A 15199-nucleotide genomic window follows, 5' to 3' on the forward strand; every position below is an offset into this window, starting at 1 on the left:
GCCCCGCCCCGGTCGGAAGCTGCTGGCCAGAGCCGCGCTGGTCGCTCAGGTGCTGGGCCTCCTCCGGGCGCGGGGCTCACGGTCTGTCCCGTGGGGTTTGGCTCTGTCTTCTCTGAGACTTGCCCAACTTAGCCTTTCAATCCTTCTGTTAGAGTTGAAGAATTTCCGACATTATATTTTTAATTTCCCCAGGCCCTTTCTGGCCCTGTTTTCCTACCTGGCCAGTCGCCCGCGCCGCCGGGGAACCCGCAGGCCCGTCCCGCTTCCTCCCGCGGCCTCCTTGCCCGGGGTTCTCTGTCTCGGGCCAGGACGGCTGCTGGCCCGTGGCCTCCGCCCCCACCTAAGAGCGAGGCGCAGGACAGGTCCCATTTGCGTGCGCTTTGGGTGGTCCTGCTCCTTGATTCCTGCGGCCGAGAACAGCTCTCAGGGGCCTCGGGCTGACACTGGGGACACCTCTGGGACAGGCTGTGGGATACACGCCGGGGATAAAACTATATCCAAAGTCGGGCGTCCGTGGCCCGTGAAGGTGTGTGGGAGACACCGCCCGGACCACGGGCAGCGGCTCTGTCCGGCCGGCCAACGCCCACCACCGCCTCCGTCAGCCCTGATGCGTCCCTCTGCACTGGGTCTGTGTCCAGCACTGGCCAGTCCGGACCCCTGCCCTCCTTGCTGCCATCATGAGCCCCCAGGAACGTGGTCGCCAGGTCCGTCTGGTTCTGCAGACAGGCAAGCAGGGCCTCCTGGGGCCACAGCCTCCCTCCCACGGGGTCAAGCGCCTGAACTCAGCCCCACTGGTGTTCTCTGCAGAACCCACGGACAGAGCCTGCATTCCAGGGGCCAGGGAGGAGGCGTGGGGGCGGGGGAGGGCAGTCTCCGCCCCAGTCTTCCCCAGACCTCAGGAGCCTGCATACCTCCGGGGACACGCCACTCCCATGGGGTCCCTAGCAGCCGCCTTCCTCAGCTCTCCGGCCCTCAGAGGCTATGTGGGAAGGCCCAGCCCCCTCCATTCCCAGCTCCTTCTCTGTTTATGTCTTATGAATCAGCTCTGTAAATAGAGGTGGCCCAGCCCCAGGAAGGCCCCCACCCCCATCTGTCCCATCGGCACCCACCAAGGCCATGCGCCCCCCACTGCGTCGCCCGTCACCTGGGTCAGGTGTGACCCCCCATGCAGCTCCAGGCGCTCTGCACTCATTCTAACTCATCTCCTGGCCGGGACTCCACCAGGGCTGCAGGGCCGGGTTTCCCAGGGGATGGAAGGGGGTAACCCCGAGATCTGTGCCCACCCACACCGTGCTCCACCCCCCAGAAAGGGGTGAGGAGCTGGAGGAAGGGTGTGGGGAGGGTGGAGGTGCAGGCAAGGAGTCCTTGGGCACAAACCTCGCATGGCCCCCTCCTCCCACACCTGCGGCCTCTGCCCAGGCGGCGGGCAGCCCCTACCCAGGCAGAGCCAGAATTTCTTTTTTTTTTTTTTTTGATTTTATTTTTATTTATTTGTCAGGGATAGAGGGAGAGAGAGCGAGCGAGCACAGGCGGACAGAGAGGCAGCCAGAGGGAGAAGCAGGCTCCCTGCCCAGCAAGGAGCCCGATGTGGGACTCAATCCCAGGACGCTGAGATCATGACCTGAGCCGAAGGCAGCCGCTTAACCAACTGAGCCACCCAGGCGTCCCAGAGCCAGAATTTCTGACCTTTGCCTCTGATCTTTGCCTTTGGCCCAGTCCCAGAACCAAAAGAGAAAGGCTCGCTCTGGGGGCAGGGTCTCAGGTGGGCGGCAGGAACAGGTCTGGAGGGCACCTGACGACACATGCGTGCAGCCCTGGGAGCCCCTCCTGTGAGACTCCAGACAGAGGCCAGGCGGAGACCCGCTAAAGGCCGGCTGTCTGTCCATCCGTCCCAGGGCAGTGCGGACCAGTGTCAGCTCTGCTCTGGGAGAAACAGAGGCCCATGGGTACCAGCACCCCGTAAAACAGAAGTAGAGTCGGGTTAAGGGCCCCAGAGACAAAGGACAGCATCTAACAAAGTTGCTGACCTGTTGGGCCAGGGAGGACGTCTTGGGTGACGGTGGGTGGCTGGAAAGGGGCTGACAGCGGAGAGGAGCCCCAGACTGATGGCAGAGAAACACCGGAAGGAGAATGAAGACTTGCTGATGGACAGGAGACCTTCCTGGGTTTTCCCTCCTGCTGACGGGCCAGGTGTCCAGAGGCCAGAGGGTGTTGGAGGTGCCTTGAGGAGAGGGGAGTGGCCCAGGGGCGAGGGCTCCCCAGGTGGGGCTGTGGGAGCTGTGGGAGCGAGAAAGAGAGCAGAGGGGCGTGCAGATGAGGAGGAGGGTGCCAGGGAGCCACAGGCACAGGAGGGCTTTCTAGGAGGACATGACCATCAGGGTCCCAGGATGCTGAATGGCCAGGAAGGATGTGGCCCCAAAGTGTCCACCGGGCTTGGTGGCCCAGAAGTCACTGGCGCTGAGTATGGGCTGGGATTCAGATCTTGGACCTGGGGAGGGAAATGGGACAGGAGAGGACATCCTAGGAGGGTGACTGGGGGCAGGAGCCCGGGGAGGAGGGATAGAAGGAGAGAAGGAGCCGAGTGTCCACCTTGGCCACAGGGCAGCCCTGGAGAAGCAGGGGCAGCCCGGTGGGGAAAGGCATGTCCCACCCAAGGGGCTGTTGAGTGAGTGGTGCTGGAGAGGGGGACCAGAGACCCAGGGTTAAATGGGGGGTCCCAGGGGGACCCCCTTCCCCACCTGCTCCGTCCCCCCTCACCCCGTCCAGTCTGCTCTGCGGCGGGAAAGAAATGTCACTTAGGAGCTGCCGTGGTGGTTAGTGGGGGCCCAGTCCTCGGAGCAAATCCGCTCCGCACTGGGAAAGAAGCCGGAGGATGGCCACACGGGCTGGTTGGGAGGGGGACCGAGAGGAGGGGGCGCAGTCCCAGGCTCCACCTCAGTGGAGGTGGTCACCCCGCTGTCCGTCTGCGAGTCCCGCGGGGAGCTGTGGGCCCGGGATGACCCGGTCTGCAGCCGGCTCCGAGGCGCGGGCGTGCGCACGGCGAGCTCGCGGCGCGGGGGTCTGCGGGGCGGGGTCTGCGGGGCGGGGTCTGCGGGGCGGGGTCTGCGCGGGGTCGCCGCGGGTGCGAAGCCGCAGGCAGGGTCCGGGGCCGGCCGGGATCTCGCGGGCGCGCCTGGGGGACGGAGGTGGGCGGCGGGAGCAATGCGGGGAGGGGCAGACAGGGACCCCCGTCTGCGGCTTCCCCCTTTCCCTCCTCCCTCCCCCACTACGCAGGCCACTCCCGCCCCCGCCCCCGCCCCCGCCCCCGCCCGCCTGCGCCGCCACCACCGCCACCACCGCCACCCAGCGTCGCCGCTGGAAAGTTTGCGCTCGGCGGGCGCGGAGGGCAGCAGGGAGCCGTGGGCCGGAGCGGGAGCCGGAGCCGCAGACGGTGAGCACCTGGCCAGTCCAAGGGGACGGCCCCGCAGGGCCGCCGGTCGGGGGACAGACGGGCGGGCGCGGCCAGGGCCCACGGCATCGGCAGTACGGCAACAGCGGGCGGGGACCCCTAGTCGTGCGCCAGGAGGTCTTGGGGCCTGGGGTGTCGCAGTCTTCACCCCTGTCGGACCCCTCTGGTCCCCACCCCCAGATGGGCCCTTCCCGCTCACAGTCGACTGGGTCCCGCACCCTCAGGCGCTGGGTGGGGGGGCTCAGCGCTTCCCCTGCCCTCCCCACCCTGGGCACTCTGTCGCGCTGCCGGCCACTCCTCGTCGCTCTCCCCAAGGGGCCCACGTGCAGCACCGCGGGGACACCCCAGGGGCCTGGCGCTGTGGGTGGCCCTGCTTGTCCCCTGTGGAGGGCCCCAGCTCCCCAGGACTCCCCAGCGGCATCCCCTCCGCCTGGGTGTCCCTGGGAGGGGGCGTGTGGCCCTGGCACCCCACCTGGTCTGCTCTTCTGTGGGGCCCACACTTGTCACTTTGACCCACAGGGAGGGTGGGTCACTGCCCTGCCCTGTTCTCACCTCCAGCCTCCGAGGCCCCCACCGTGAACCGACTGGCCCCCTGACGTCTGGACACTCACATCTTCGAGGACGGGCCTGGCTGTGTCTGGGTCCTTCCGAGCCGGGGTGCGGGGGTTGGGGGGACTGCCGCTGGTGGGGACTTGCACCCTGGCGGCATCCGGGTCAGCCCCGCCCCAGGGGGGTGGGGAGGAAGCAGGAATCCCTCTCTGTCAACAGCCTTTGGCCCCTGAGCCTACCCCACGGGCCATGACCTTCCTGCTAGTTGCTCTGGTTTCACAAAAACAGCCTCCCCCCCCCACCTCCGCCCCAGCTCAGACCCTTCTGAGGCTTGGAGTCCTCCTCCCCACCCATTCGGATCCTGGGGCAAGCGGTGGGTGCGGGTAACCGTTGCACCCTTGCCTGTCTGACAGGCCACCCACCCATTCTGGGGGCCTCCTCCAGCTCCGGTCCGGGAGTCCCTCAGCTACCCCAGTGGGAACTGCTAGGATGCCGGCGGGGCCCTGAACACCAAGGAGTGCTGTGTTCTGTGGGGTTTGGGGCCAGTAGCCCCCCTCCACCCCTGTGGGAGGTGGGCTGCGTGAAGCCCTGAGGGCACGGCGGAGGGGCTGGGAGGGGAGATCCCCTTGGCAACCCCGGACTCTCCACGTGAAGCCCTGCCGCACATCCAGCCCGGAGCTCATATTTGTGCTGGGACCGTCCAGGTCCTGGGAGGGAGCAGGGCCGCTGGGTCCATGAAGGGCGGAGGCTCGTCCTGCAGGGCCCTGGCGCCCCCTCCCCCCCACTGGCTCCACCAAGGGTAATAAGGCTAACACTGGGGCAGAGGGGGGAGACCCTGGGAGCAGGGTCACTGGCACCGCTGGGCCTGTGCCTTTGACCACCTCAGCACCTGGGTTTCAAGCTCATTCATTCAGCACAGGGTACCCCCTGCCGGCGTCAGGGGCTCACGGGAAGGAAGGGCCTGGAGACGACAGACCCCCCCTTCTCTTCCGGTGGCAGAGCTCTTGACGCCTCATGACAAGGAAGCAGGGACCCCCACTAGACCAGCGGGGGAAACTGAGGCTCGGAAAAGGGAAATTGTGCACCCTCGACCCAGAACCAGAAACGGGCCGGCCTCACATCCGGGCACCCGGCAGGGGCCTGAGGGCCTCAGCCTGGCACAGCCGGAAGTCGGCAGGCCCGGCTCCCGCTTCGCCAACAGCTTCGCTGAGGGACAGCCCTGCAGTCCTGGAGCTGCTTTGCTGTCGGCCCCTAGCGCCAGCTGCAGGGCATCTGGGCAGGGAACATCTGCCTTCCTGCCCAGGCTCTCAGCCAGCCCTTGCCACTGTCCCTGCTCTCACCCAGGCTCGGGCCGCCCTGCACCCCCGAGCCTGCCTGCCCGGCTCTCCCTCCAGCCACTGGGCACAGCCTGCGAGAGGCTGGTTCTGGGCTGTTCCTTACCCTCCCAGCCTGGCTGGGCAAGGGCCGGGCAGCAGACAGGGCTGCCCGATCAGAATCAGGAGATGAACCCCCACGGGTGACCCCGGAGCTGGAGGGGGCCGAACCTGCCCTCAGTCTCCACCTGCGGCACCTTTCCTGCGGGAAGGGTCATGCGCACCCTGGCCCCTGCTCTCCTGAGCCCGCAGCCCGGTGATGCCTCACCTGGCCCAGGGACTGGGGACTCGTGACCGCTGGGTGAGGCCTCCACCAGGCCTGGCCTGCACCCATGACTGAGGGCCGGGTCGGGAGCCCCACAACACGCTGGGGTCTAGGTGCCCACCCTGGATCCCTGAGCTCTCTCGCCCTCCGCGGTAGTGTCTCAGGGTCCCCTCAGGGGCGAGGGGGTAGTCTCAGGGGAGTCCTGGGTTGAGCTGGCACCCCGTGCGGCCCCCCTTACCCCGGCCACTCGCTATCTTCCAGCCTACTGGCTGTCCGTCCATCTGTCCGACCGTCCATCCATCCATCCATCTCTTGCTCACTGCTTGCCAGGGCCCATCTGCAGACCTGGAGGGCTCACACAAGTCATTCCTACGGGGCCCACAGCCCAGGCCCTAAAGGGCCCCTCCCTGCTGCCCCCGAGGAATTCAATCGGAGTCAGAGAAAGCAGGAGAGGAGAACAGATGCGGCTCTGGCCCGGAGCTCTGCCCAGACTTGGGCCAGGCCCCCCGAGCACCAGGAGGGCGGGGGTCCCACGTCTGGGCCCCTGGCCGCCGCACTGACCATCCTGAAGGACTGTGCTGCCAGCCACCTGCGCCACGTGCCCCAGGGGCGGGGCGTGAGCCTTGTGTGGGGCCCAGAGGGCACATAGGGATACCCCAGGGCCTGGGAAGGGTGCTGTGTGGGACGGGACTGTCCTGAGCTTGTGCCTGCACTCCCGGTCCCCTGGGCAGGGCTGGGAGCTGGCCCGGGGCCACCTTGATAACCAACCACAGTGACGGATGGCGCTGGCGCCCCGCCCCAGCCTGGCCCGCTGCCTTTCCCAGGGGCTAAGAATGGGGGGGGAGGATGGCAGGGCCGAGGGGAGGCGGTGGGTCCCGGGTCGCTGCTCCCCACAGGACGGAAGCACCACCAGCGCGCAGAGGTGGGGCTCGCCGGCTGTGTGAGCTGCAGGAGAGGCAGCCACGGGCAGGGCCACGGGAAACCCAGCTCCACCCAGGGGAGACAGAGGACCTCCAGGACCCTGGGCGGCACCTCCCAGCGCACGGCCAGACCCCTGCCCCGTCGCCGGCAAAGAGCTCCTCCTTGGGGTGTCTTCTCCCTCCCGGCTCCTGCCTCCTCTATAGGACCCGAGGCTCAGCGGGGTGGTTCGAGGAAAGCCCCCAGCCCGCTGGCCACAGCAGACCCAGCCGGGCCTTCTCACGTGGCTGTCCGTCCACAGGCCCTGCTGCTCCGACCGGAAGCCCCCACAAGGACCCCCCTGCCTGGCAGTGCGGCCCCAGCCCGATGTGGTGGGTGGGTGGCCGCTCACAGGCATGTGCCCCGCCCCGCCGCCCTGCCCCCACCTGCTGCTGCTGCTGCTGCTGCTGTTTTGCCAGGTGAGCGCGGCGGGGCCCCCACCCCCTGCTGACGCGGCTCTGTCCCACCTGTCCCGCCCTCTGTCCCCCAGCCACAGGCCCCATCTGCGCAGGTGATGGACTTCCTGTTCGAGAAGTGGAAGCTCTACGGTGACCAGTGTCTCTCCAACCTGAGCCTGCTGCCCCCACCCACGGGTGAGCCCCTGGCCGCTCCCCCAAGTCCAGGGCTTGGCCAGGCAGTGGCTATGGAGCTCCCTGCCGGACAAGGCCCTATTCCCTTGTCCCCCATTGATAGGGAACCATGGAGAGGCCAGTCAGGGACGTCCCCGAGACCACACACCAGCATATAAAAGAAATGGTAGAACGGCCTCAGAACTTGGTGTCCGCTGCCCTCGCCCCGCCCTCTTGCTGGTCCCAGGGCCACCAGCTTTGCTCCCGTGGAGCTCCAGGCCCAGGGGGCAGCCAGTGTTGGGGGGAGGCAGCCCACGAAAGTGGCCAGACCACACAAGGCCTAGGCAGGAGAGGGAGATGGGCCCTCCCGGGGAGGGCTCAAGCAGGGACGGGCACCCCCTTCCGTACAAGCCCTGAGGGCCCCTTAGGGTCACAGCGGGAGGTTAGGGTAGGAGCAGCTTGCCAGCAGGCCAAGTACCACCGTCTGACCATGGGAGGGGGCCCCGACTGGGCAGAGGGAAGGATGGGGTTTGAGCTATGGAGCTTACCCTGGACCCTGGAAGGAAGCCGATAGACAGGGGTTCCGCCCCAGAGAGGGAGGAGCAAATTCAGGTGGGTTTGGGGTGGTGCGCGAGGGGGAGGCGGCTGCCGGGACCCAGGGAGATCTGGGGGGAGACTGCATGCTGGGGGCAGAGGGTGGGGTATGGGGGCTTCCGGGAGGAGCCCCGTCCTGCTGAGGGGCACCCCCCGTCCTGCCTCGCCCCGCAGAGCTGGTCTGTAATAGAACCTTTGACAAGTACGCCTGCTGGCCGGACACCCCTGCCAACACTACGGCCAACACGTCCTGCCCCTGGTACTTGCCCTGGCACCCCAAAGGTGACCACAGAGGGGCAGTGGGGGGTGGCGGAGGGGGCCGAGGCTAGAGCTCAGGTGCTGATCGGAGCCTGGGCCCCCAGTGCAGCACCGCCTTGTCTTCAAGAAGTGCGGGCCCGATGGGCAGTGGGTGCGCGGGCCGCGGGGGCAGTCCTGGCGCAACGCGTCTCAGTGCCAGATGGATGAGCATGAGCTCAAGGGCCAGGTGAGCCCACGGCAGGTGCGGCAGGAGCCAGGCCGGAGGGGAGGGGGCGGGCATAGTGGCTCTTCAGCCCTGACCAGCCCCTACCCTTCGTAGAAGGAGGTGGCCGAGATGTACAGCGGCCTTCAGGTGATGTACACGGTGGGGTACTCTCTGTCCCTGGGGGCGCTGCTGCTGGCTCTGGCTCTCCTGCTGGGCCTCAGGTACGCCCACCCCCACCCAGCGCTCGCCACCCCCCCCCCGCGGGCCGGGCAGCAGGCGGGCCCTGAACCCCTGTTCCCGCAGCCAGCTCCGCTGCACCCGGAACTACATCCACGCAAACCTGTTTGCGTCCTTCGTGCTCAAGGCCAGCTCCGTGCTGGTCATCGATGCGCTGCTCGAGACACGGTACAGCCAGAAGATCGGGGATGACCTCCGCGTGAGCGTCTGGCTGAGTGACGGGGTGAGCACCCACGCCTCCGGGCGCCCGGCCCCAGGGCTGCGGGGGGGGTGTGACCTGAGCTCATGGGCCCCTGCGGCCAGGCGGTGGCCGGCTGCCGGGTGGCCGCAGTGTTCATGCAGTACGGCGTGGTGGCCAACTACAGCTGGCTGCTGGTGGAGGGTGTGTACCTGCACAGCCTGCTGGGCCTCGCCGCCCTCCCGGACAGGAGCTTCTTCGCCCTCTACCTGGGCATCGGCTGGGGTGAGTAGGCCGGCGCGGTAGGGGGCAGGCTGGCCGGGGCCACCGGACCACAGCTGCCCCCTCCCCGCAGGCGCCCCCATGCTCTTTGTCATCCCCTGGGCCGTGGTCAAGTGCCTGTTTGAGAACATCCAGTGAGTATGAGCCGACCAGAACTTGGACCCAAGGCGGCCCCGGGCTCACCCCTTCTGGGCTCGGCGCCCTGGGCTGGGTCTGTGGGGAGTACCCGGGCAGCACTGGGGTGCGGTGGGGGGGCACCTGTAGTCGGAGGTGGTGGTGGGCGGGAAAGCAAGACTGCCCCAGGATGGGGGTCCTTTAGGACCATCTCCCCTGCTACCCCAAGCGCTGATTGGAGCCCCGTGACGTCAGGGGGTGGGGGGCTGGCGGGGTGTGAGCTGGCCCCGCCCATAGGTGCTGGACCCGCAACGACAACATGGCCTTCTGGTGGATCCTGCGCTTCCCTGTGTTCCTGGCCATCCTGGTGAGGACGCGCACGTGCAGCCCCTGCTGGCCCCACAGAGCGGGGCAGAGAGGCCTGGGGTCTGCCCGCCCCAACCCCGCCCCGGTCCCCCCTTGCTGGCTCGCCTGACATCCTGCCTGGGCAGACAGGGAGCGAGGCCCTGGCACTCAGGCGGGACCCGGGCCTCGGGTTCAGGAGCTCGTCCCCAGCTGGGGGCCCAGCAGCCCCAGGGCCAGGGGGGCCAGGAAGGCTTCAGGGCGGGGTCCGGGCTTGTCCTGAGCCGCGCCCTCCACACGCAGATCAACTTCTTCATCTTCATCCGCATCCTTCTCATCCTCACGGCCAAACTGCGAGCCCGCCAGATGCGCCACACAGACTCCAAGTTCCGGTGGGTGCGGGCCGCCAGCAGAGCCCGAGACCCCCCCCACCGCAGGGGCCAGGAGGGGCGGGCCGGGGGGGCGGGCCGGGGCCCCCCGTGGGCGGGGCCAGGCCCGGCGGCTCAGACTCCCACCCGCAGGCTGGCGAAGTCCACCCTGACCCTCATCCCCCTGCTGGGGGTCCATGAGGTGGTGTTTGCCTTCGTGACCGACGAGCACGCCCAGGGGACCCTGCGCTCTGCCAAGCTCTTCTTCGACCTCTTCCTCAGCTCCTTCCAGGTGCCGCCCCGCCCCCTGTAACCACCTGCCCGCCCCCCCCCCCCCCCCCGCCTGGGTGCCGCCCTGACTGGCCCCTCTCTCCAGGGCCTGCTGGTGGCTGTTCTGTACTGTTTCCTCAATAAGGAGGTAGGTGGGGAGGTCTGGTCCTAGCGTGCAGCCGGGGAGCAGCCAGGCACAGAGCGGCACCAAGGCTCCCTGGCCTCCCCCGTGCAGCTGGGGGGAGGGGGGTGTAGCCCTTCGTGCCCCTCTGCGCTTATTGGTCACAGTCGCCATGATTCTGGGCGCTGGACCCCGAGACGGCCTTGGGCTGGTCCTTGGGGAGCACACGGTGAAGGGGGTGCCCAGACAAGGAAGAGCCCAGTGTTCTGGCTGGAACCTGCCTTGCTCTGCACCTGGGGCCCCGCAGTCCTTCAAGGCTGGGAGGCTGGGACTGTGGGACAGGCCCGACCTGCCCTGCCCCCACCCCAGGTGCAGTCGGAGCTGCTGCGGCGCTGGAACCGCTGGCGTGCCGGTCGCTCACTGCGGGAAGAACGCCACCCCAGCAGGCTCGGACCCCCAGCCCGGCCCACTGGCGACCCCCCCAGCGAGAAGCCGCTGCTCTCCAGATCCGGAGGCAGCAGCAATGAGACTGGCCGGGACCCTTCTGCAGACCCCTGCCTGGTCAGCAGTCTCCCCGGGCTGGCCGAGAGCCCCTTCTAAAGCTCCAGGAGGCCCCAGGAGGCCCAGCTAGGGCCGGACTCAGGGGCTGAGAGAGAGCACTGCTGGACCTCGCAGAGCCAGATGCCCGGCGGCGGCAGGAGGGCTGGGAGCCATGGTGGCTTCGCTGCTCACCGTCCGCAGTGGGGTGGTCTGAGGGCTGGGGGCTCCCTGCATACCTGCTCCGTGCAGTGGGGGACGCGCTGGGAGGAGCCCCGCCAGCAGGCCGAGCTCAAGGAAACGTGTATTCTCTGACAATAAAGCGTCCAAGCCGGGGCTGCCTGGCACACCCGGGACAACTGGGCTGAGGGAGAGGTACGCACTGGGCCAGGGCCTCCCCATCAGAAGGGAGCAGCCTCGCTTGGGGCCGAGAGCTAGTGTGCTCCCTCCGGGAGTCCCCACTTTACAGATGAACTGGAGCTGGAACCCCCGAGAGGGTCCCAAACATGACTCATGGCTGACAGTGTGCCCCCCACGCCCGCCCCCCCCCCGCTGGAGCGGTTTCCGGCCGCCCTCCCTTGCTGGTTGAAGAGGGGCTCAGCACACCCTGCGCCAGAGTGGATGGCCCGTCCGCCGTTTGTTTTGGCTCCCAGACCCCAAGAGGGTCACCATCTGCCCAAACAGGCATGTGAACGGTGGGGGACGCCTAGAGAAACCCCCCGTGCCGCACTTCCCACCAGCCCCGTGTGGACACCTCTGGTTGTATCCTGGAGTCCGGCCAGGGCTGGACTCAGGCCCTGCAAGGGCATTGGCAGGCGATCCAGATAAAATGGGGGGAAACCAACCGCCGGGAACTGGAATGACGGAGTGAAGGCAGCAGCCCTTCCCCTGAGACCTCTGTGGTCCTGACACACTCGCTCGGCCCAGGGGCCCGACCCCCTCCACACCGGCGCGCGGCTGGGCGGCTGTGTGCAGCAAGGACCCTGTCCACAGTATTTGGGTGGGCACCCTACCGGGCAGGCCGGGACCCTGAGGGGAGCGAGCGTCCTACACCGGAAGAGCCAGGCAGTGCACTGGGGTGCGGAGCCCAACTGTTTGGGGGCGCACGCTGAGGTCCAGGTCGCCGTCTTGGGGAACTAGTGCGGGAACTAGTGCGGGAGTGGAGATGGCGTGGGGGCTGTGCTCACGGGTCGGGAGTGCCCCGGGAGGAGGAAGGAGTCAGACCCGAGAGCATACACTGCTCGGTGGGCCGGGTGCCCCCGCTTCAAGGCGCCGGCGGAAGGTGACCGCGGAGCTCAGGGGTGTGGGGTGTCCACAGCCTCCCCGGGCCACGTGGGCTGGAGTTGCTCAGGCAGAGCCAGGCTAATTGGAGAAAATGAGCGGACAGAAGGCCTCTCAGGAAAAGTAAATAAAATTACTCCCCCGCCAGGCACTGGGGCCCTCCTGAGAGGGGCCGTCACCCCATCGGGCCCACAGCCCCGCGGGCCGGGACGCGGAGGGGGCGGGCCCGGAGAAGCGGGCCGCTGGTCGGGGCCCACGGAGCTCTGTCGGGGCCCAGGCAGGCGGGCGGTGGTGCGCAGACCGGCAGGGTCGGCAGAGCAGGGGGGAAGCGCCAGCCACGCGGCGGCCAGGCCGAGGCCCCTGACCCTGAGGCTTCAGACCACCTCTCTCGGGCCCTCCGGAGCCCCGGCCCACGGGGCGCGCCCACCAGCCCGTGCGCCGCGGAAGCCCGTGTGGGGCACAGGCGCGCACCGGAGCGCAGTTCTCCTTCACGCCCGCTGCGCTCAGGGGTGGGACCGCCCGGGGGTGGGGGCGAGCTGCTCGCCCAGCGGCCTCCTGCCAGCCCGCCCCGCCGGACGCCCTCTGCCTGCCTCCTTCACCTTGGCCCTGTCCCCAGGAGAACTGGAGCCGACCGGCAGGGCTGAGCGCGGAGGCCTGGCAGGGGCTGCACCGGCCCCGCCAATGAACACTGACTTCTGACCAGGCCACCCTGCAGGTGTGGGGTGGGGGGCGCCTTCCCACAGCCCAGCACCCACACCTCTCTCGGTCCCCGAACATGAACACTCCGGGGCCTCCGCCTCTTTCCCATCTCCACGGCAGTCCTTGGCCTCCGGCCCCTCCCGTAAATCCACGGGTCCCACCTCGCACGTGTGCGCACCTGCGCGTGTGTGCGTGTGTGCGGACGCGCGTGCTACTGAAGAGTGAAGGACCAGGACACACAGGGTCAACCCTAGGAGAGCGGAGGGGTCAGCCCAGGGTGGCCGCGGTGCCGGCGGGGTGCGCGTCACGGGGGCAGGGGGACCTCAAGCGGGGCAGTGAGCAGGAGACACACCGTCCGGGGGACCAGTGACCGCGCCCCCTGGGGAAGCTTAGATGACCCGGTGGACAGTTCAAGACTTAGTGCACAGAAAACCAACCAAGCAAAAAAGGGCCGTGAGTAACTTCAAGGAAAACAAAATGTTGGGCAGAAAAAAACCGTCACAATTTACCACACGGTTCAGCTCTGCAAACGGACACGGTAACGTGAACACTCAGCACTGGCGTGACCGTGACCCGAGCGAGGAGAGAAAACCCGGTCTGTCCAGCGGCACGGTGGCCGGGCAGCGCGTAGGGAGGATGAAACAGGAAAACCAAGAAGGAACCGTGCTTAGAAGCAGAAATACAAACGAAGAGCTGAAGGCACGTCGGTGGGCCGGTCCACTCTGCACGAACCCCCCCCCCCCCCCCCGCCGGGGACGCTCCAGCAGCCCCAGCAACCCCCCCCCCCGGCTCTCTCTCTCTCTGACCCCACTTTCCACCGTCAGCCCTTTTTTCCTGCTACCTCCTCCCTGCTTGACGGGCATCAGGCCGCCCTGAAGTCTAGAGGACTCCCGGGGCTTATCTCCACCCCCGTGGTCCTCCCAAACCCATTCTTTGGACTCCCCTTCCCCTGCACCCCCTCAAACTCTGCACATCCACACGGAGCTCCTGGGCTTGCCCCGCCCGCAGCTCCGCTTCCTCCGGCTCACTGGGGCAGCCCCCGCAGGTCTCTGCGTCTACCCGGAATGCGCCGCCAGCGCGCTCCCAGCCCAGCAGCCAGAGCCAGCGTCCCACACCCCATGCAGCCCCGCACCTCACTCCAGCTTACAGAAACGTGGGGACAGAGGTGCCTGTCCACAGGAGGAGGTGACCAGCCAAAGGCAGACTGCAAGCAACTGCACCTTGAAGCACCCAAGGGGTCTTCACTACATCCAAGGGGGAGGGGCGGTGAGCCTTCAGGGACAGGCCCGGCGGACGGGAGGCGGCAGACGCTCTGCCTTCCCACCCTGAGCCCGTAACCCACCTGGGATATATTCCGATGTTACGAGAAACACGGACTGTGTATCAAGTATCTGGGAATTATTGTTCAGGCCATACACATAAACACGCTCAGTATTTACTAAATCAAAATTGTGGTAAAAGCAAAAGCCTAAAAATCTGAGTCAGGCCGTGCTCTGAAAGGAGCTGAAGGCAGGGTCATACCGTCGCCCCACGCTGAACTAGGGACTGATGTGCGCACGTGCGGGGCACAGGGTGGCGGAGCAGAGGGGACGTCCCCGCTCCGCCAAGATGCTCACTGCCCTCACGGCACTGGAGGGCAGGGGTCTCCAAGCACTCGCCGGCACCACACGGCCACAGTGAAGTCCCAGCAGCCTGGACGGGGAGGAGGCAGCACCGCTGAGGCTGGGCTTGGACCAGAGGGCCCGGGCTGGGCCGAGAGCCGCGCCCGACAAACAGAAGGACCTCCTCGCTAACCCGCCTCCCTCCGCCCCTCCCCTCTGGTCCCCGACACCCCCTAACGACTGCTCAGAGTCCTCACCCGTTAGGCAAAATCTCCAAAGGGGACACACGGACCCAAGTTAGGGAAGGGATGGTTCCACACCCACCCATTTTCCTGCCTCCAGGGCCTCCACCTCCAGTGCCCAGCTGAGCTCTGCTCACCCTCCTGGCACGTGGCCTCTGGGCCACACTCCACCTCTGAGGTGGGTCTCAGCACAAAGACCCCAGGCTGAGCGCCTCCACCCCACGCAAAACCGAAGTGGGCAGGGTTACTGAGTGAAATGCCCTTGAGGGCTCTCCTGTGGTCCCCACACCCCCAGTGGTCAGGTAGACAGGCCCACGGGTATCACCACTAGTGCAGGAGGCCAGGGAGGGTGGCTGGGGGCCCTCGGACCCCTCGGCAAGGCTCCCACAGGTCCCCAGGGAGCAAGCAAGGCCACGCGGTTAGAGACCAGGCGCAGGGCCAGCACCGGCCAGCTCCCACTGGCAGTGAGCCAAGGCGGCTGTTTATTACACGACCTGTCCTTCCTGTGCCCTGTCCCAGAGGAACACCCTCGCAAGAAGACGCCTCCTGGAGTCACCTGTAGGCCCCAGAGTACTCTTTCAGGAAAGCATGTTCCCAAAATAAACTCCAGTTCCCTGTATGGGACCTGGCCTACCAGGGCTTTCCAGGTTTGAAGGTCAAGTGACTTGGGTCTCTCTCAGGGCCCAGTGGCCACTCCTCCATCGGTACG

The 15199-nt window shown here is 67.3% G+C and overlaps 2 protein-coding genes across 4 annotated transcripts; one reads left to right on the top strand and one right to left on the bottom strand.

The window, feature by feature from the left end:
• Positions 1–43: 43 nt before the first annotated feature.
• LOC116578166 lies at positions 44–6859 on the bottom strand. Of its 2 annotated transcripts, XM_032322196.1 has the most exons (3): positions 5874–6859; positions 2028–2277; positions 44–465 (listed from the first exon to the last, which is right to left on the bottom strand). In XM_032322196.1, exons 1-3 carry the CDS (start codon positions 5938–5940, stop codon positions 180–182), a joined length of 603 nt encoding a protein of 200 aa, XP_032178087.1. In that variant the 5' UTR covers positions 5941–6859; the 3' UTR covers positions 44–179. The 2 variants fall into 2 exon arrangements, 1 of the variants encoding a protein (XP_032178087.1); XR_004280755.1 differs by lacking the exons at positions 44–465; positions 5874–6859 and adding an exon at positions 4001–4076 and having other exon boundaries at positions 2188–2277.
• A 63-nt stretch (positions 6860–6922) lies between these two features.
• GCGR (glucagon receptor) lies at positions 6923–11023 on the top strand. 2 transcript variants are annotated; one of them, XM_032322152.1, is made up of 13 exons: positions 6923–7011; positions 7083–7185; positions 7930–8037; positions 8118–8239; positions 8333–8439; positions 8522–8678; positions 8759–8918; positions 8989–9049; positions 9327–9396; positions 9675–9763; positions 9893–10031; positions 10116–10157; positions 10500–11023. In XM_032322152.1, exons 1-13 carry the CDS (start codon positions 6949–6951, stop codon positions 10728–10730), a joined length of 1452 nt encoding a protein of 483 aa, XP_032178043.1. In that variant the 5' UTR covers positions 6923–6948; the 3' UTR covers positions 10731–11023. The 2 variants fall into 2 exon arrangements, with proteins under 2 accessions (XP_032178043.1, XP_032178044.1); XM_032322153.1 differs by lacking the exons at positions 6923–7011; positions 7083–7185 and adding an exon at positions 7200–7773 and having other exon boundaries at positions 7930–8014.
• The last annotated feature ends 4176 nt before the right edge of the window (positions 11024–15199 follow it).

This window comes from Mustela erminea, chromosome 18 (genome assembly GCF_009829155.1).
Source record: "Mustela erminea isolate mMusErm1 chromosome 18, mMusErm1.Pri, whole genome shotgun sequence".
Lineage (NCBI taxonomy): Eukaryota > Metazoa > Chordata > Mammalia > Carnivora > Mustelidae > Mustela > Mustela erminea.

Bases quoted from the DNA above. Each gene is read 5' to 3' on its own strand.
- GCGR (XM_032322152.1), top strand. From the start codon at position 6,949: ATGTGCCCCGCCCCGCCGCCCTGCCCCCACCTGCTGCTGCTGCTGCTG. The intron at 7,012-7,082 runs GTGAGCGCGGCG...TCTGTCCCCCAG, and splicing joins TGCTGCTGCTGTTTTGCCAG to CCACAGGCCCCATCTGCGCA. The intron at 9,050-9,326 runs GTGAGTATGAGC...CCCCGCCCATAG, and splicing joins TGCCTGTTTGAGAACATCCA to GTGCTGGACCCGCAACGACA.
- LOC116578166 (XM_032322196.1), bottom strand. From the start codon at position 5,940: ATGGATGGATGGACGGTCGGACAGATGGACGGACAGCCAGTAGGCTGG. The intron at 2,278-5,873 runs GTAAGGGGGGCC...TCGCTCCCACAG, and splicing joins GAAGATAGCGAGTGGCCGGG to CTCCCACAGCCCCACCTGGG. The intron at 466-2,027 runs GTCAGCAACTTT...TGTATCCCACAG, and splicing joins CGTCCTCCCTGGCCCAACAG to CCTGTCCCAGAGGTGTCCCC.